Raw genomic sequence first — 21783 nt, 5'->3', positions numbered from 1 at the left:
CTTTAGCATGCCCAGAGTTCTGTGCATTCAGAAATGCCCAGAGAAGGTTTCAGGCATGTGTAAGTAAGCTAGGGAGCTGGAGAAGCCATTGCAAGTGTTCCATGTTCTCAACTCTATGTGGATCAGTCAGAGAGGTACCATATAGCTTCAAAACACATCTCATAATAGAGTCTATCTGTTAATAATCTAATGTCAAGAGAAAAATCAGGCCAGGCACAGTGGCTCACGCCTGTAATCCAAGCACTTTGAGAGGCCAAGGTGGGCAGATCACTTGAGGTCAGGAGTTCGAAACCAGCCTGACTGATATGGTGAAACTCTGTCTCTACTAAAAATACAAAAATTAGCCAGGTGTGGTGGCATGCGCCTGTAATCCCAGCTACTTGGGAGGCTGGGGTGTGAGAATCACTTGAACCTGGGAGACAGAGGTTGAAGTGAGCTGAGATCAAGCCACTGCACTCCAGCCTGGCCAACACAGTGAGACTCTGTCTCAAAGAAAAAAAAAATCAGAACATGAAATAGCAAATCATTATGATACCAATATGCATGTATGTATATGTATTATCTAGGTACACAAAAAGATGAGGTAAATCACCCAAGAGTGATGGTTGGGTGCTGGGGATCAAGGATAATTTTTTTCATTCTTTCTTTCTTGATTTTGTTCCCTCAGATATTTCAGTGACATTTTATAATCAGAAAAGTGACATACCTTCATGCTTTCAAAAGTAACTTTATTTCCCTTTATTCCCTTCATTCTATTTAACCACTGGAGGATTTGATGTATTTTTCTACTTTTCCAAATTTCACTGTAATACTTAATAAAAAGAAAAACATTATTTTAAAACTTCACCAAAGCAGTTTCCATATTTTTTCATAAAGAAATATGTAATTTTTTTTCCTAAAAAGTATTCCTCATTATAGCAACTTGAAAAATACGGATAGGTATGAAGAAAATACAAATATAATCCCCACTGTTAAAAGACAGTGAAAATGGCTTATCAAATTTCCTTCCTACCTTTTCCCTTGAAAATACATGTTGTTACATGGTTGAAATCAAAATGTATTTGCACCACGTTCTTATGTAACACTATATGGTTTGTATTTTCTATGTATTTGAAACTTCTTCAGAAGCATCATTTTTTTTTTTCGAGACAGAGTCTTGCTCTATCACCCAGGCTGGAGTGCAGTAGTGCGATCTCAACTCACTGCAACCTCCACCTCTCTGGTTCAAGTGAGTCTTCTGACTCAGCCTCCCGAGTAGCTGGGATTACAGGCGTGCACCACAACGCCTGGCTAATTTTTGTATTTTAGTAAAGATGGGGTTTCACCATGTTGGCCAGGCTGGTCTCAAACTCCTGATCTCAAGTGATCCACCCAATTTGGCCTCCCAAACTGCTAGGATGACAGGCGTTAGCCACTGCGCCCAGCAGAAGCATCATTTTTAATGACTGCAAACAATGACAACACATGGACGGAGAATAATGTAATCACTGTGGGGCATGCAGGCTTATTTCCAATTTCCTACTCCTAGAAATAATGCTGTGATGAACATCCTATTAACATTGTACATAAGTGTTTATGCAGATCTTTCTTTCCTTGGGATACACACCCAGAAGTGGAATTACTAAATCAATGAGTATGAACATATTCAAAACTGCTGACACATTGCCAAATCTATCTGCAGAAAGGTTGTGTCCATGTACCATCCTTGCTGTTAGAGTCATATTTATTACAAGAGTTTCCATTGCTCTGCTAATTCTTTCAAGAGAGAGGGTGATGAAGATGGGTGTGGACAATGAACAAGAAAGGGCTGAAGCCTGTCTGGATAGGGAATTCTCTCAGTCAATCAGCTGGAGTCAGTGCTAGATCAACTAACCCCTGTTCTTTGCCTGGATAGACAGACATACAGAAGCAGAGCAGGCAGTGATGAACAACATTCCAAACTCCCAGGCCCAAAGAGTAATGAACCAACAGAGTTGATACAAGCAGTTCATTTGAAGCTCCTCTATGTATTTACTTCCCTCCAGACAGATCCATTGCTTCTTGCTGATGTCATGCCTTCTGAAGAAGTCAAAGCTAATAGGAGAAGACCCAAAGTTAAAGTACTTCGGGCTCTGTAGAAGCTACACATGCATTTTCAATCCGATGAGACAGCCAATGCTACAGCCACAATTGGTCACACTTCAGATAACAACTCAAAAGGCAGAAAACCTTTGTCAATAGAGAAATGTGTGTATTTTGTCTGAGCTTTTGATTTGATTACAGTAAGCTTGCAGTGGCTCATTCTGGTCAAGTTTCACAGAGAGATTATAAAAGAATCAGCAAAAGTGGCTGGCTTTTTAGTCTCTTTCATATGGAAGGAAAAGAAAATAGAATCATAAAGGAAAGAGTAGCAGTGCTTTCGAACTAAATCGAAGACCACTGGCATAATCTGGAAGAAACACTGCATTTGCAAGAAGGCCAGAAGGCCTCGTGTCTTTCTCTGTACTTTTGAGGCTACTCGGCCTACGAAATGTTGCCCACTGTACTGTAGCAGAGGTTTTAGAAAGCAATGATTTTTTTTAATGTCTTAATGAAATGTGAGGTGAGGATTAAAAACCAATCAGTGTTGTATGTTATGCTATGCATATCTATGACACACTTACTTTGAGGATGTTTTAGACTTTTTCCAATTTAAAACCCTCTCAGGGGATCTTTAGTAAGTAACTGTGGCCATATAAATGATAATAATCTATCTATATAGGTAGAAAATAGTTAAGGTCAGGGGTCAGGAAAATTACAGAAATTTCAGCTTAGTTAATGGCCATGAAACTTAGCTGGACATATTTGTCTTTTAAGGTTAGCAGACAGCTCACTTCCACTGAGATATGCCTTTCACGGGCATATAAATTCTAATGCCTCCCACTCACTGAGCCTCTGCACTGGTTAATGGCTAATATGAACTACAGAAAATTTGCAGTTAGTGATTAAAACGCAGATTCTGCTAAGTCTGAAGAGTGCTTCGTGCCCTGCCTCTGTGAAGTGATAGGAAACAAGGGGCCTTAGGGCTTAAGGGAAGGGTAGCTGCTTGGTTTACACTTGGCCCATGCAGATAGATGGGACAGACAATTATTTCTTTTATGTGCGTTTTAAGCTAATTCAGAAAATTTCTACTATTATTCAAGTTAACAAGCTTCAGGCTCATGGGAGGGTTTTTCAAAGACCTGGTGAAAGTAGCTGAGAGTTAAAAAATGATAGAAGGAAAATAGAGGGTACCATACAGACGGCTAATTAACATCTTGTAAGGCCTTTCACTAAAGCAGCTGGTCTAGTCACATGTTTAAAAGATTCACAGAATTGGTAGAATTGAAAGGGTTTTAGAGAGCATCTAGCTCAACCCCCTCATTTTATGGATGGGAAAACTGAGACTCAATTAATTGCCCCAGGTCACAGTCACAGTGGGTTCACTGCAGAACTAGGATGATAATTCACTGTGCACTGCCTCCCATCCAAAGTTGCTAAATTTGCTCTAAAAATGACAAAGGAGTTTTCCCAATAGACTAGCATCAGACAACATGCATTTCCTTAGTTCTTCAAACATGCAAAATATCTACAGTTTGATACAGGCAGTTATATAGCAATGATATTACTTCATAATTATAACATCATTTTTACTAGGTAATTCAGAAATACATTTAACGTGGCAGCTGTAATCACCTTAACCTATTTGGGTTTTTAACTATGCTTCTTTTAAAAACTATTTTCTCACAAAATGCCAGGCATTTGGGGATGGGTCTTCACGCTGTAGTCCCAAAACACGGATTATGCCCCACTTCTATTTCTATTCCCTTTGCCAAGCAATTTTCCCTAACTCCCTCCTGAATTAAGTATGTGATTAGCATATTCATGAGATGACTAATTCAGCTAAGTTAATTAGCAGCTCTACTATCAAAAAATTCCCAGAATTGGCCAAGAGGGGGAGCACCTAGCTCTGTCACTACCACAATCTGGCTCTGTCTCCAGCAGATAGCAGATTTCTGGTATTAAACACCCTAAGTTATAAAGTGGGTTTGAAAAATGACAGCATACAAAAACATAGAGACCAATCTTTAAACTCAGTTATATGTATTTAAAATATAAGAAATGTGATAATTTTTGAGGCGGAGGAAGTTTTCTCTTGTACTTCACCCAAATCCAAACACACACACGTTTATATCTTAAAAACTGATATAGAGTGTAGTCTCTTGAGATGTACAAACGATAGAAAATTAAAAGTACAGAACAAAAAAAGGGCCTTAGAGGTAAGGGACCTGGAGAAGGGACTCATCTCTCAAATCCAATGACTCCAAAAATGCCAGAACTGGCAACTATAACCCTGACCAGGGTCAACTGAGGAAGAATGATGGAAAACTGGGATAATGGAATTATTTCCGGTAACAGAAGGCTAACTCTCTACAAGCCCCCAAACTTTTTTTTTGTTGGAAAGTTTTTTCTTTTTCAATAATTACTTTAAAAGTAATTATTTCTACCTTAGAAAGAAGTAGTATCTCATAGACATAGACAGGTTTTGATGGTAGACAAAGTTCTCTGGGGTCAAGGTCACCACTTTGAATTTACACTATAAGCTTGCAGATGACAAAAGGTACTCCCTTGAAGTTGCCTGACCCAGAATATTTCCATGTGTCCTTTTACTATTTCCTTACTATATGTCCCCAGCTGTCTCTGTGCAACTTCACTGCTCCATCTTGGTTCCCTACCACCAACTTTTTAGTCTGCCCAAATTTCTCTCTTCAATTCACACCAAAGAGCCAGGGTTTAGCTATTATAATAGTTTGGATAATTCTTTGACCAAAGCATCTACCCTTGAATTTCTGAAAATCAAGACATATCCTATAGGCAGCCTGTTAATCAATGCCCTTGGATTGGCAGGCCTTGAGAATTACTGGCAAGTCCTAATTGACAGTCTTAAAAATTAGTCAATCATCGGCAGGCGTGGTGGCTCACGCCTGTAATCCCAGCGCTTTGGGAGGCCGAGGTGGGCGGATCACCTGAGGTCAGGAGTTCGAGACTAGCCTGGCCAACATGGTGAAACCACGTCTCTATTAAAAATACAAAAATTAGCTGGGTGTGGTGGTGTGTGCCTGTAATCCCAGCTACTTGGGAGGCTGAGACAGGAGAATCACTTGAACCCAGGAGGTGGAGGTTGCAGTGAGCCAAGATTGTGCCACTGCACTCCAGCCTGGGCAACAGAGCAAGGCTCCATCTCAAAACAAACAAACAAAAAAATTAGTCAATCAATGCAGCACCCACAAGGGGACTATGATTTGCATATTCATAGTCAACTATTAGTACCAGTCAACTAAGATTTTTATAAAATTATCTCATTGTTTCTGTAACCTAACATGGAGAAAATGTGCGAAGTATTCTGGCATTCCAGTATTCCAGCATTCCAGTATACTGATCTCTAGATCAAATACATTTCAGCTACTACCTATTTAAAAAACACTTGTATCTATGTTCCCTAACTTTATTGTCTATGCTGTATTTTGTTATATTATTTCATTTATTTGTTTTGAGACAGGGTCTTGTTCTGTTGCCTAGGCTGGAGTGCAGTGGCATGATCTTGGCTCACTGCAGCCTTGAACTCCCAGGCTCAAGTGTTCCTCTCACCTCAACCTCCCAAATAGCTGGGACCATAGGCACACACCACCACTCCTGGCTAAGTTTCGTATTTTTAGTAGAGACAGGGTTTCGTCATGTTGCTCAGGCTGCTCTCGAACTCCTGGGCTTAAGCAATCTGCCCACCGTGGCCTCCTAAAGTGCTGGGATTACAGACATGAGCCACCGTGCCCAGCCTAAGCCATATTTTAATTTGAAGTCAGAAAAAAACACTGGAGTTTCATAATCATTAAAGTTTTGAAACTGATCAAGGCATAGTGTTAACATATTTATTGAATGTGAAGCCTGGTAGGGAAGAGCAAGAAAAACTGTTTTTCTATCCTTTTTAAAAAACACATGTTAACACTTACAGATAAAGTTTCTCTGTATGGTTTAAGAAGAAAAAAGAAAGCAAAACAAAACAAAAAAAACTTACACATTGGAATCATAGTAGTGCTATAAAACCATGGGGAGCGAGAAGGGAAAAGAATAGCTAAACCAGCAGGCCCATAGGCAATGACTGTGGGCTCCCTGCCAGGAAGACAGAAGTCTAACAAGAAATGAGGTGGCTTGGAGTAGAAGGCCTTGGAACTTAGAAACAACTCTATCTCCACTACATTGTGCTGCCAACAGGAGAGTCATTTCTAAAGAGCAGATTTTTTTTTTCCTTCTAAATTCCATTATGAAGCCCCTAAGTGGTGATTTTTAAATATCAACATCTTAAGTTTTCAAAGATGACCATTTAATTATCTAAGTTTTCTCCCCAAAGTAAAAGAAAAGACTTAGGTTATTATCTTGAATGAGAAATGTCATAGTGAAGAAAACACCATTATTTTTAATAATAATAATTCAGTGATCAGGAGAGACAGGGGAGGTCTAATGATAGATTTTGCCAGTAACACCCATTTTCATGTGGTATTAACATACTGTTAAATATTCTTAACAGCTACAGCATATATGTACAGGGATGTGGGTAATAAGAAGGATATATAGATATATAAATTGTTCCCATTCATCCAGGGAAAGGTAATAGAACTAAGATACAATTTTCCACATAGTGTGTTTGAAAAAATGGGTAGGATCAATGGCATACTACATAGACAGTGTTTTAGTTCAACTACATTATAGATTAAATATGCTTTTGTGGTCTCACCTGGGAACCTAACACTTATTAAATTGGCTATAAGTTTGAAATAACAAATCTCAAAGCCAACATTTGAAATACAACCTGTTCTTTAACTGAGGACTGCCTTATCAGCTATATCAAATCTAATTTAGTCTAACTTTCTCACCATGGTAACAAGCCCTTTGCAGAAATATTCAAAGACATTTCATATCTAGAAAATTTGTCTTGTACTTCTTCACCACACATAATGTCAAGAAAAGCATGCTTCAAAGGTACTATGTAATTAGAATGGCCTTTAAAACAGGCACAAAGGAAATCATTCCTCTTAAAACTAAATCTACTTCATAACAATCTTCAAACTGAGTGAACAGCACCAGGGAAAAGAATCCTGAGGTGTTTTGGACTCCATATTCTATTTTTTAAAGTCTGTTATCTGTGCCATTGTTCAGATAGGACCAAAGTACACTCTCAATTGGCTCATATTGGCTATTTCTTCAATATTAAGAGAAAGTGTGCCTGTGAGAAGTCATGTCTGGCACAGGTGATTAGAATGGGTTCTGTTGTGGCTTTTACATGGAAAGACTATGCAAGAGCTTCAGTTAATGTGAGGCTGGATGGAGCCCAGCTTAATGAAGACTATAGTAAAATAGCTACTTTTGGGTCTCTGCTGCATGGAAACTCAAGAACTTTAATCCTGTCCGTGTTCCGCAAAACTTTTAGGAATTCTAGTTGTCTTTGGGGATCCATTTTGAAAATTAATTTGAAGTCTAGCATCTGTAAATTCTCTCTATTTTGACTAAGACAGTTTTCAGATGCCTGCTTTTTATTAGGAGGTCTTTTTTTCTAAAAAGGGATTTGCGTCAATAACACTATTCTGTGTTCATCCAAGAAAATAAATGAAAGCATTTAAGTTAAACTAATCTATTTTTTGGCTCCTTGTGACCATATTTCCATAATGCCTACCATACAGATTCCAGTGCATCCGGAAGTGTTCTAGCCATAAAGCTACGGGGCTAACTCGTCTCTGGTATCCAACAAGGACAACATCTTGGGAGAAAACTTAAGCACTGAGGGAGCAGAGGAGCTGTGAAAAAGCTACAGTACAGACTTAACTGCCGGCTCTTACATATGACTTGAATAACATACCATCAAACTTCTTGTAACGTGAAGCAAAGACAGCCTGCAAATGATTGCACTGTTCGCTGACCACACTTTTGAAATCATCTTTACTTTGCAGGCTGTACTTCTCCTCCATCTCTTGAGAGCAGCAGGTAGAACCCTGGGGACAGATCTTCAAATGATCACCTGCAAGATAAAAAGTAGGACAGTCAATGTCTATCATCATTCATCAAGTCTAAGAGGGAAGGGTTTGATTTAGGTTCATTTCAACCTGTGAGGTTCCTGCAAAGGCCCAGGCATTATGTGTACCTAACAAGTTCCAGGAAGCCTAAAAATATTCATTCCCTTTTTGAGAAAATAAATAAAGCCCTCTCCAAAAAGCAAAAGAACTTTCCAATCAGAGAGATGGCTAAACCACAGGAAAATTGGTGTGGTCAATAAACAATATAGTATTCCATGTCAACTAAAGTCTCTTTTATAAATTCCCAGAGATTCTCATATTCTATGCTAAATACTGCAGAAGTCATGCAAACGAGACACAGTTTTTCCAGATTTGGGAGTTTACACTCCAAGAGAGATTGTCCTTAATGACGAATGATTTATAAAATATGTGACAACAGACAAAAACTGAGCAAATATATGTGCAATAGTTATACTGTGGGGAAACAAAGGGATTTGTGCATTTCAAGGGTTGTCAGCAAAGAGGAAACTATAGGGGTTTATGCTGGATGATCTGAGCCTATGATAAATCACAAAGGGGTAATGGTAATCCTCAATTCTTAAGTTTCAGATTTTTTTTAATCCAATGTATTCTGTGCAGATGTCAGAGACTATATCTACCCTATGATTCTGTATATGTAGCATCATCCCAGTATAGACCAACAACTTCCAATAAACGCCTTTATGTAGTGATGCAGCCCCAAGAGTCAAGGGAAATGTCAAAGACATCACTCCACAGCAACCCAACCCACGAAGTATTTCCCCCACTTATAGCAACTGCATTTCGCTTGCAGTTTGAAGGTGAGGTTTAGGCAGGGTTTTTTTCTATACGCCCCAGAGTTCCCCCCTTGTTCTCCGTCACAGAACAAAAATTGTGCTTTGAAGAGACAATGTCTCTTCCCTCATAATGACCACAAGATGCAATGCCACTCAAAAATAAACCCCACTAGCTACTATCACTTCAGTCTCTCCAATATTAATTGGTGTGGTATAATTTTGTACACATGTTTACAAGGATTGACTTTCACTGTTCCTTCTGCTATTGCTGTCCTTGTTCTATGTAAGTCAAAACGGGTCCGAAGAGAGAGGTGATCTGAGGAACTCAGGAATGAGTATATTGAAGACATATGAACCTGTCAATGGTAAGTGTGTCCAATCAACAAAGTGATGGGGAATTAAAAGCTAATCATTCAAACAACACTAATCATGGAAAACGAAATGGTCCATGAGCTGGTCATTGCTGTTTCTTGGCCATGTGTACTTACAGGAAATAGGGCTTCGCCTAATAGAGATATCAAAGCAGCTTTAGGGTAGCAGGGTATTTCAGATAAAATTGAGCTGGCAATTTATTTGACTAACACTAGATTGTCTACTGCACATATGCAAATAATTATATAATCATATATGTTCCCGATCATTCTTCCTTCCTGGCAATTAAAAAGTAAGGAGAATGTTACTGCCCCCAAAAAAGGGGAGTATGCAGCATTAAAGGACAATGTAAGGAAGGCAGAAAGGGCAACAATCTTCAAATAACTTCCTCATCCAGAAACTGCTAAAAGTTTCTTTTGGCATTTCTGAAAACCGTGGTCAACAGATAATTCTAACAGTAAAAAAAGGAAAAAAAAAAAAAAAAAAAGGTTGTGTAATCAAGTTTAGAGCTGTGAGACTGCAGAATATCTTAGATCTCGTTAGTGACAGAAGAGGGGTTGCTACGGCTTGGTTTTATGGAAACACCTTTGTTACAACCAAAAACAAAACTCCCTCTTCACTGGCTTAACAAGTTCACAGCAGGCCTTTGGTACTGGGACACATAATTAACACAGAAAGATTCAGCTGTCTCCTGGTTTCAGGGTTGAGGTAAGGGTTCCCTCCATTACAGTCTTAACACATAAAACAATATGAAGGCCCCCAAATAGTACAGTGCTGTCGCTATATTAAATAATACATATTACACTCATACCCCCTCTAGAAAATGAATTGGATTGCTCAGAATGAGAACCCACAGAGGATGGTTCAAATGAATTACTTCATAATAAAGACTTTCAATAAAATTTTTAAAGATTGTTATAAGCTAAAATTCATTATAGGATAGGCTGTTTTTTCAAGCACCTGCAAAGATTCCATTGTGGTATGGATGAATTTTTAAGGCAAAATAACTTGTGAGTTTGGAAAATAAACTATGCTCACCTAATGTCAACAGGGTTCACACATAAGGGTCACTTACTGGATCCTATCAAAATAGGTTTCTAAGTTCACAGAAGAGTACCCATCTTTTTTCCCTGCCCCCAATGTACATGGGTACATGCACAAACACATGCGCACACACACACATACACCTCAAAGCAAGAAAATACCAAGAGACAGCAGGAAATAATAATTTTCTCTGTTGAAGAAGGTGCTAGATGTTGACAGGCTTAAACTCACCCACAGGAAATTTATACTAAGGATATACCCTTCAAAAACGGGTAGCAGCAATAAAAGTTTTCCTAGTAACCTGGTCCGAGTGGATGGCACCATTTACACTGGCACACATTAAAGGCCCAGAGTGGCCCAGGCACTCCACCCATCTCATCTCCACCAGTGACCTTCAAGCAGAACCTTATCGAGACTTGTTGATACTGGAACACTGGGGCATGACTTTGTTTTGGTGCCCCTTTCCTTCCTTCTTCTTTCCTTCTTTCCTTCCTCCCTTCCTCCCTCCCTCCCTCCCTCCCTCCCTCCCTCCCTCTCTCTCTCTCTCTCTTTCTTTCTTTCTTTCTTTCTTTCTTTCCTTTCTGAGACAGAATCTCAGTCTACTGCCCAGGCTGGAGTACAGTGTCGTGATCTCAGCTCACTGCAACCTCCGCCTCCTGGGTTCAAGGGATTCTCGTGCCTCCGCCTCCCAAGTAACTGGGATTACAGGCATGTGCCACCATGCCCGGCTAATTTTTGTATTTTTAGTAGAGACAGGGTTTCACCATGTTGGCCAGGCTGGTCTCAAACTCCTGACCTCAGGTGATCCGCCCGCCTCGGCCTCCTAAAGTACTGGGATTACAAGAATGAGCCACCGTGCCTGGCCTGCAATACCTAATTTTAAAAAGAAAAAAAATAGTGCACTTTCATCTCAGAGAGATCTTTCCGGGAAGATTTTGTCTAATGGTGAAAGGCTTGCCTTATGTAAAGGACAACAACAGGGTAGATACTTGGCTAATGTTTCTGTTGGCAAAGTCATCTGCCCCTCAGTGCAAAGTTCGCACTTTGGGCCATATAGCTCTGAATGCACCACTTATCCTGTCTGCATTTCTAAAAAGCATTACTTGAAAATGTAATTTGACATTCTTGCCAAAAGCCCTGTGACACACGTAGTCCAAGACATACTTGTGAATTAAACCCCAAGACATACTTGGGCTACTGGGGATTCAGTGCCATAACTAGTTAGTGCTAATGAGAAGCACAGGGAGGAAAAGGAGGACAAGTCTGGGTACATTTGAAAATGAAATTATAGCTCCATATTCTGGTAAAAAATCTTTGAAGACTCGAGCAACTAATTCAGTTTTTTTTTTTAAACTTGAATATTTCTACTTTAAGCACCCAAAATGGTTTATTTTGAAAGCTAGGGCGTGCATATTATTTGAAAGGCATTCTGTCTTATGTGTTTGAGACTGCTTCTAAAATGCTGTGTCTGAGTGAGAAATCTTTTCTTTCTGGAGATTTCCTTTCTAAGCCCGGTGATCTTATATTCTTCTCATTGAAGAAAGATGCCACAAATTTTCCTTTAGGCTGAGAGAGCTGAACACGAGGACAACAGAATAAAGATGGGACAGGTAGACAGCCACTGTGGGGGTAGCATTGGACACTTGTACTTTTTAACAAGGGCTCTAGGTGATTCTGACCCTTCCTTAAGAATTGTTGCGGCCGGGCGCGGTGGCTCACGCCTGTAATCCCAGCACTTCGGGAGGCCGAGGCGGGCGGATCACAAGGTCAGGAGATCGAGACCACGGTGAAACCCCGTCTCTACTAAAAATACAAAAAATTAGCCGGGCGCGGTTGTGGGTGCCTGTAGTCCCAGCTACTCGGGAGGCTGAGGCAGGAGAATGGCGTGAACCCGGGAGGCGGAGCTTGCAGTGAGCCGAGATCGCGCCACTGCACTCCAGCCTGGGCGACAGAGCGAGACTCCGTCTCAAAAAAAAAAAAAAAAAAAAAAAAAAAAAAAAAAAGAATTGTTGCTAGAAAGGCTTCTGAATTCCAGCTGTGGAACAGCTGGTTATAGCAGTTGACCATTAGTCTACTACCTTAGCGAATAGTAGATTATGATCTACAACTGGCATTTCTCTCCCATATTTCCCTAATTCAATCTCCTGCTTCCATGACTCTTGACATATAGTTTCTTCTTCATGTATCGCTTCTAGTCCCTCAAGACTCTCCTGTCTGCTTTCCACTCTCTTTTCACTCTACCCATGTAGTTCTCTCTGACCCCACCCCACCTCTTAAATGGTGCATAATATGAAACTGAAGGGTTTTTTTTATTTGTTGTACTTGTTGAGAATTCCTTGTTCTTAATTTAAAAAGCAGGTGAATTCAATGCTTTATGGTTTTCTAAGGAAGCACCTAAATTAAGTTGCTTTTTGTACATGGCCCTTGATTAGTTTTTTTCTTTGTGGGTCACTGGCCCTCAATAGAAAAAAGGTCCCCCAGCCCTGTCCTAGGAGGCTTGGATGGGATTCAATGAAGCGTGCTTTTAAAGCTTAACTCTCTGGCATTAAAAACAAAAAAATCACTCGAAAGAGCCAAACTTTTTTCAATCACACCAGCTCTATGTAATTTCTCTTTAGTCTTAATATCAATGCCTTAGTTTTCAAAGCTGAACAAAGACAATCACAATAAATTACTCCCAATCCTGCTGAGTATGTATTGGTTCTTTTTTTGAAGTACTTCAAATCAATGGTTAAAGAAGTAGGCATTGAATATGAGGAATCTATTCCATCATTTAACAGCGCTCTGAGGCAAACAATCTGTGAAACTGTGCTTTCTCATTTTATCTCATTTATTCCTCTCACCAAAGGCTGGCTCTGATGTACAAATGGGATGCAGCTCATGTTCGTTTATTTTCAGTTGCTCATAACTCAGCTTCCCATAGAAAATGTTATAAATGGTAGATAGGTTCTCAGGCCAGCCCTCAGCTTATTTACTACTAACTTGACTATTTTCAACTATGTCTAACAACCATTTTCTATATGTTTCTCAGAAAATACATTTAGAAATCCAACCAGATGCCAAGAAAGTGTCTCTCCAATTCTCACACTTTTTTGGGAGGTGGGGCAGTAATAGAGGAATACTGGTAGTTACCACTGAGGGGTCAGCTTTCTTTCTGTACCTGCAGGAAATAAAGTAAATCTCTAGTGTTTACTCCCCCAGTGTCCTAAATGGAGAAAACAGAGCCAGAAAATATTGCAAGACACTGGGAGAGAATCCAGGCTTTGCCTGCACCAGTGGGATTTTTAAGGTAGACACTCTTGGTACTCGGACTGATTTTACCAATAATGCAACCTAATGCCTTTGGTAAATAAGAGAGACAAACTGTTCCCGAAGGGTAAGGACCGTAGTGAGGAACATTTGAGAAGAATAGACTGGAAAGCACTATGTAAATTGCAAACATAAGAGACTATGATTTTGCATTGGCCTTTCTTGAAGAGTGCCTCACTTGAGTTATGAAGAAAACTTAGCTTTTTACAAGGGGTTTTTAAGGAGTGAATTTAAAAGGTTCCAAATATTTAAAACTACTTGGATCTTTTATTCTGCAGAGATAGCAGCAGTCTAGGGATAAGAAGTTTGATCTAGCCGGGCACGGTAGCTCACACCTGTAATCCCAGCACTTTGGGAGGCCAAGGTGGACAGATGACGAGGTCAGGAGATGGAGACCATCCTGGCTAACAGGATGAAACTCCGTCTCTACTAAAAATACAAAAAGATTAGCTGGGTGCCTGTAGTCCCAGCTACTCAGGAGGCTGAGGCAGGAGAATGACGTGAACCCGGGAGGCGGAGCTTGCAGTGAGACGAGATCGCGTCACTGCACTCCAGCATGGGTGACAGAGCGAGACTCTGCCTCATAAAAAAAAAAAAAAGAAGTTTGAGCTAGAAGTCAGGAATATGGATTTGAAGCCCAGCGCTACATGATTGGAAGCTTTTGGTAAAGACTCTTGGGAAAGTAAGTTACCCACTGGAACCTTAAAACGAAAAAAGCCCCTTGAAAACAAGGAGGTATTATGTAAATGTAAAACAGTACAATTGCAAAACAAAGAAAGAAACGAACATATCTTATGCTAAGTTACTGAAGTTTTGTGTGAAGAACAATTTCTGACAACTTGTACTAGGTGAGGGAGGGGGGCCAGAAAAGCAGCACCTTGTTAAATTCAGTTCAGCCTAAAGCTGCCTCCTTACACATTTAAAGTTTGGTCTAAAGGTTTCTCCGTACATAGTGAACTGTAACCTAAACTGGGTGTGTAAACAGACTGTAACCTGCTCTTGTACCAATCACAGGTGGCCAACGGTTCAAACCATGTTCAAAATAAGGAAATCACTGAGTTGTAACCAACTTAGCTGTTTCTGTACCTCACTTCCGTTTTCTGTAAGTCACTTTCCCTTTTCTGTCCATAAATCCTCTCCAACTACATGGCAGTACTGGAATCCCGCTGAACATATTCTGGTTGTCGGGAGGGGTGATCAATTTGCAAATCATTCTTTGCTCAGTTAAATTCTGTTAAAATTGTCTGTTACCAGTAGAGGGTCTTGACTGCAAGTTGTCCAGCTTCTTGGTGTTTTGAACAAAGAATTGGACAAAATGCACAGCAAAGCAAGGAAAGAATGAAGCAACAAAAGCAGAGACTTATAGAAAATTAAAGTATTCTCCACAGGGTGTGAGCCACCCAAGCAGTAGCTCATGGGCCCCGGTTACAGAATCTTCTGGGGTTCAAATACCCCCTAGAGGTTTCGATTGACCACTTGGTGTTTACCTCATGCAAATGAAGTAGTGGCCTGCAATCAGTCTGAGGCTAAAATGAAGTTACATAGTTACACTCCTATGCAAATGTCTGATTGGGAAAGCAACCAATCAAGAGGCACTTTATTTTTTATTTTTATTTTTATTTTTTGAGACAGAGTGTTGCTGTCACCCAGGCTGGAGTTGAACGGCGCGATCTCGGCTCACTGCAAGCTCCGCCTCCCGGGTTCACGCCATTCTCCTGCTTCAGCCTCCTGAGCTGGGACTACAGGCGCCCACCACTGCGCCCAGCTAATTTTTTGTATTTTTAGTAGAGATGGGGTTTCACCATGGTCTCAATCTCCTGACCTCGTGATCCACCCGCCTAGGCCTCCCAAAGCGCTGGGATTACAGGTGTGAGTCACTGCGCCCAGCCCAATCAGAGGTACTTTCAGTTTTCCTCCTGCCACACAGAAAAAGGTGGAAGGCAGGGTGTGGTGTTGCAAAGGAAGTAGCCTCTGGTCCTTCTGTCACTTAAGCGTGGAAAGTTGGGGTTTTCCTTTCAGTTTAGTTCTTGGAAGTCAGCATGAATTAGCCTCAGGTTCTCTGCCTCCAGACCTTATTCTCCTGCCTCATGTCCAAAGTTTTTCTTTTAGCAAAATTTTCTCTTCTAGCAAATACAGAAAGATATGGAAATAGGGCACATCAAGGAGTTGAACGGCATGCATATGTGATGGTGAACTGATGGCGACCAAGCCATCAACCAAGGAATTCAAATGGCCATCAAAAGCAAAGCCACAGAAGCTTAAGGAGACATGATGAGGAAATATAATGTGACATCCTGGATGGGATCCTGGAACAGAATAAGGACACTGGTGGGGGCGGGGGTGAACTAAGGAAATCAAACAAAAAGTTGTATGCAAATATTCATAGCAGCATTATTCATAATAGCCAAATTTCCATCAGCAAATGAATAGATAAACAAAATGTGGTCTACTGTATCTGTATAATAGAATATTACTCAGCCATTAGAAGGAAGGAAATTCAGATACATGTTACAACATGGATGAATCTCAAAAACACTGCTAAGTGAAAAAAATCCACATTCATATAAAATGTCCAGCATAAGCAGATCTAGAGATAGAATGTAGATTCTTGGTTGCCCAGGGCTGGGGGAGAGGGGAAAGGATGAAAGTGAGGATGCCAGCTAAAAGGTACAGGGTTTCTCTTGGGGGTGATGAAAAATTGATTTTGGTGATGGAGGTACAACCTTGTAGATTTAAAGTCACTGTACACTTCAAATAGGTGAATTATTTGTTACATTAACTATATCCCAATAAGACAGTTACCAAAAAACTCAGGAAATCAGAATTAAGTGTGGACTTTAGTTAATAATTTTGTATCAATATTGGTTCATCAATCATGAGAAACATACCACCCTAATGTAAGATGTTAATAACAGAACACTGGGGGTGAGATATAGGAAAGTCTATGTGCTATCTTCCCAACTTCTGTAAATCTAAAACTCTTCTATTAGAAGTTATTTTTTTAAAGAAAGGCGAATCTTGGCTTTCAAATTAAAAAGCATAAATACATGTGGCCAGCAGGGAAAAACTTTCATCACGCTTTCAAAAATATAAATACTTGATGTAATTCTAATATTGGGGAGCTGTATTAAGCTATTATTTGCTGGAGCAATTTTCCTAATCCCTCAATTGCTACTTTACTCTTTTTCTAATTTTTATTGTTCTAAAAGTAAAATAATTCTTTGCTGTTGGTCTAAAGCATTACCAAAACAGTTTCTGTTCATTTCTTAGATCTAAATTCACGTAGCCACAAAGTGAACTAAAATGCAGGTTGCTATATAACTCCAGCCCCTCTAAGCTATCTAAGAACCCCATGAGGAACATACAATGCTCTGCTTCATGGGAACAAAGAAAGAAAATCTCTAAAGGTTTTTAATAACTCCAGGGAGGTGGAGGAACGTGTACATTAATCCATCCTCCCTCCTTCCAAAAAGGAATGAAATTACTGCATAAAATGTGCTATGTGCATCCAAAGCCTGGAGTCATCTGACCTTAATAACAAAGCACGTAAATTACAGTCATTATGCAGATATATGATTTGAGATCACCTACCAATCAGTAGGAGAAATGCAGCCAGTTAGCATTTTGCAAAACCTTGCCAAAATATAGCTCTGGTGGGCTTAAGACTGCCAATTATTTCTAGGTCCACTAATCCTGCAAGGTAGGATACAGAAGGCCAGTCAGAAACACATACAGTTCAATAATCAGTTTTATTATATTTTTGTAAGAATAACTTTATGTAAGGGTAGTTGGAAGAGTTAGGGTTGCTACTTTAAAACTCTACATTTCATTTCAATGAGCTTATAACAGCTTTAAACTGCACTCCAGATAGAAATCAATCAAGGCTTCTTATTGCTTTTTAAATGATAAGCAAATTGTGAACCAATCTGACAAATTAAGAACCAATTCTGACAATCTTAGATCCCCATTTTAACGGTACCAAAGGTTTATTAAGTAAGGCACACCAAACCAAACTGAGTGAATGGCCTGAAATGCACACTTTGACCTTGTGTTGCCATCACTTCTAAGCAGCTAGAGCAACTGCATCTATTTTGCACATTTACAACCACTACCTCCAGGACTCAAAAGGAATAGTAATACTACTAGTGATTAACCCAAAACTCTCCAAAAATTCTGAGACTCCTGTAAATACTTTCTAAGCAGTGCTAATAAAAGGTTCACAGAAGTGTGCTGGGGACCCTTGCGGGATAGCAAGGAGCAGACAGGAAAAGATGGAGCTCTCTTACTTGTTTCGCAACTAACAAAGGAGATCTTTTCTGTCAATAATTCAGGTGCACATATCTTGGTAGCATCGTTAGAGAATTTCTCTTAAGTAGCAATTATGATTTTCACTAGGCTCATAATTTAACAGAAGGCCTAGGGATAAATAAATGATTCCAAATGCCTCTATGGATTTCATACTCATTCAAGTGATTTAAAGGCATCACATGTGAGTTTCAAGCTCTTTAAGAGAAAAACAAACACACAGACTTTGAGGGTGTTTGTTACATGGTGCCTATGAAATTAAGATTTCCACAACTCTCCTCAAAGTCCTTCTTGTTTTACTGGTGAATTTTTCTCATACTCCCACTCCCCCAACTCTGAGGTTTTCTTTTTACAGAGAGTGAGATGAGAGACAGTATAGAGACTGAGATTCCCAGGGTTGATCACGTCTGTTAGAGCCCCAGTGATACATTCAGTTACGAATAAAAAGCAGCCTAGACAGAAAACGCCATGGGTGAGGATTTTATTTTCCCTCTGGAACCTGTACCCCCAAGCCACGCATCATAATCGCTGGTAGACCAAGGCCTCGGCAGGGCCATCTCTGAGACAGCTGATCAGACCTGGCTTGGAAGGTCATGGTGATTCCCAGAGTAGGAGAGGGCTAGCCGCCAGCACTTTGCCCTTTCTTTGCATCTCCAGTGACTGCCCCAGTGGGCAGTCTCCTGCACACCATCACAGAAGACCTCGGAGAAAGCAAAAGGAGCAAGGTATCCTCAGGAAGACATCAGAGACACCCCTTTCCTCCTCCCCCAGGGGCTGACTCAACACTGACTTCCAACAGCAGGTAATTTTCCTTATTATTTCCAAATAATCTCTAAAGAAGATCCTGGGAATCTCATTCGCAGATAGCCTGCCACAGGCATTTAGAATTCACAGGAATATCCGAAATGGTCAACAGCTGAATTTGCTGCAAGTATAGAAGAAAATACAGTTGGTGGGTGGGGAGGCTCACAGATATCAGACATTTCTCTGATTGTTCTAATTGAATGATTAAAGCCTGCCTTTTTACATACATTTCATGGATTGTGTGAGTCATGACGATTTGTTGTTGTTGTTGAGACACAGGGTCTTTGCTCTGTCACCCAGGATGGAGCGCAGTGGCGTGAGCATAGCTCACTGCAGTCTCGACCTCCTGGGCTCAAGTGATCTTCCCACCTCAGCCTCTTAAGTAGCTGGGATTACAGGCGTGTGCCACCACACCTGGTTAATTTTTGTATTTTTTGTAGAGATGGAATTTCACTACGTCGCCCAGGCTGGTCTCGAACTCCTGAGCTCATGCGATCCTCCCCCTCAGCCTCCCAAAGTGCTGAGATTACAGGCATGAGCCACTGCACTTGGCTGAGTCATGACAATTTTTAACATCAAATTATTTTCTCTTTCTTAGTAATTGCTTTCATCTTAAACAAAAGGGAAGGTAAAAGCTGTCTTTACCTTCTCTTAACCCTCCTTTTCACAGTATACCCAAAATTTCTCCCCTCAAAATACAGCATGATAAGAGGTTTTCAGTAAATTTACTGTCTAGAAAAAATACACCAGAAGAATAACATTTTCATTCGTCATGAATTCTCCAAAAGCTATTTCCCCAAATGGCTATCTAGAAAGCCTTTATGTAAACCTACCGATGGCAAAGTCCACTTCCTCACATAAAGAAAAATGATTCTGGGAGGGGCACAGTGGCTCATGCCTGTAATCCTACCATTTTGGGAGGTCAAAGTGGGAGGATTGCTTCAGCCCATGATTTCAAGATCAGCATGGGCAACATAGTGAGACCCTGTCTCTACAAAAAATTTAAAAATTAGCCGGGCATGGTGCCACACACCTGTAATCCCAGCTAGTCAGGGAGGCTGAGGTGGGAGAATCACCTGAGCCCAGGAGGCTGAGGCTATAGTGAACCATGATCATGCCACTGCACTCAAGCCTTGGGGTGGGGGAGGGGGGAATGTTTCATTCTGAAAACAAAACAAAAACACACAACAACAACAACAAAAAGCAGTAATCCATGCAAACCATTACTCAAAATTCTAGCTAGGCATCAATAAAATGGTGCAGAGGAAAGTAAGATTTACATTTTTAATGTTTGTGCTTAATTACATCCTTTAAAACCCACTTCTACAAAATTCTTGTTAAAGGTCATAGTTAAGTTACAGCTTACTCTAATACAGATCTGGACTGAAGGACTCTTAATAAGTCCCAGTTCCCATGGATATGGACATGAGCCACCGTTGACCAGGGGTTAATTTTATAACATGAGAGAAAAATTGTTCTGAACCTTGGAATGGGCAGATGAGGGAGGGGCAGAGCCCTCCTCATACTCCCCATCATTTTGCAAGGCTGAGTTTCCCCAACCCTCCCAATTGGCCATGAAAAGTCTTCAAGCAGCATGTTATGCAATATGAAGCATGCCATTTTCAGTAAAAGCAAAACAAAAACTCCTTCTCCCCCATTATCTAATGCCCTAGCACCTGGGGCACATGCCCTACAATTTACTACCATTTAATAGGCTCTTTGTTATTTAGAAAAGTTTTGTTGACAAATGTAAAGATTTCAATGCGTACTTCCTTTTCTAGGTCAGTTCCTGGAGCTTTAAGTAAAACTTGTCTCAGTCCTAATTTTGGAGCGAATGCCACTGTTGATGTTGCTATCCAGAGAATTACCTGTGTTTATCCCTTACCCTTTGTTTCCTGCCTCAAAGTCAATCATAATATTTGACGAAACAGTCCCACAATTCCATGGTGTGCCAGTTATTTTGAGTTTGCTTGGTTTGGTGTGAACCCCTACCCCCTCCCCCGGCCACCGCCCCCCCGCCCACCACCACCAAGAAAAGCTTTTTGAAAACCTAAATAGATCACATGCACCGTTTTTCCTTTCTCGACATGCATTAGCCACTTAAGAAACACAAGGTCACTAGCAAAGCACAGATTCCCCTTATTTAACGAAGTTGCCTTTCCTGGAAGACCGAGTTTGCTCAAGTTTTCAGCGTCCTCAGCCTTTATTATAGACTCTACCAGCTTGCCTTTATTAGTGAGGCACCCCAGGTCTGACTGGGACTTATGCTAGTGGCTTCTTAACACCATTTGATTCTCCAATCTCACCTTTCAGAACCTTTCCTTTAGAATCAAACCTGTTAATTAACCACATTTGATTTATTCAGTAGGATTAGAAAATCCAGTATATTTACCACTTCGTGAACTCGTTACTTCAAGTAGACCACTGCAAGAGATTATCTGGGAATGGAACTCTGCCCTAACATTTTCCCCAAGTCGAAGTCAAAGATTTGATTCACTTCTCCCAAACTAACCTTTGACCTGATTTGGCAACACAAAAACATTGTTCGTGCTTAATGCAGTATTTATCAAGTGTCTCTTATGTGCCAGATGCCATCCATCAGTGCAGAAAATACAAAAGGCTTGGTCTCCGCCCTCTTGAAAATTACAAGATGAACAGACATGGATTTTATTGTTGTTCTCTAGGCTTTTTCTCTCTCCTTCTTACTCTATAATGTTAATTCCTCCAACCCCCTCCCCACCACAAGATCTCTGAGGTCCTCTAATCTTATCTTGGAACAACTCAAGTCCAAAAGACAGGAGGAGAGATGATGCTAAATCAGGCAAATCAACTCAACCCGTTTCTTCTCACTTTGGGACTTCAACCGATGTGCCATAGGAGGTGCCTTTGGACAAAGTAGGAGAGTGTCGCACACTCAGATATAACCTATACATTGTCATATATACTATAGCCATTTTTTTGAGACAACCAAAACTACTGAAGGCATTATCTCGGACTCAGAGCAATATCTGACAAGGTAAGGGTGAATAAACAAACTCCTTGGGGACCTAGCTCTGCTGCCTTTCTTGGTCAAC

At 40.4% G+C, this 21783-nt stretch overlaps 1 protein-coding gene across 2 annotated transcripts in view; it reads right to left on the bottom strand.

Moving 5' to 3' along the window:
- LOC105481424 (glypican 4) overlaps positions 1-21783 on the bottom strand; it is a 120434-nt gene that overhangs the window by 31105 nt on the left and 67546 nt on the right. For both annotated transcript variants that reach the window (XM_071089276.1, XM_011741019.2), the window contains exon 2: positions 7907-8065. In XM_071089276.1, coding sequence (XP_070945377.1) covers positions 7907-8065 — 159 coding nt within the window. The remainder of the gene's footprint in view (positions 1-7906; positions 8066-21783) is intronic.

This window comes from Macaca nemestrina, chromosome X (assembly GCF_043159975.1).
Source record: "Macaca nemestrina isolate mMacNem1 chromosome X, mMacNem.hap1, whole genome shotgun sequence".
In the NCBI taxonomy this organism is placed as follows: Eukaryota; Metazoa; Chordata; class Mammalia; order Primates; family Cercopithecidae; genus Macaca; species Macaca nemestrina.
This window is presented reverse-complemented; position numbering and strand designations above follow the sequence as displayed.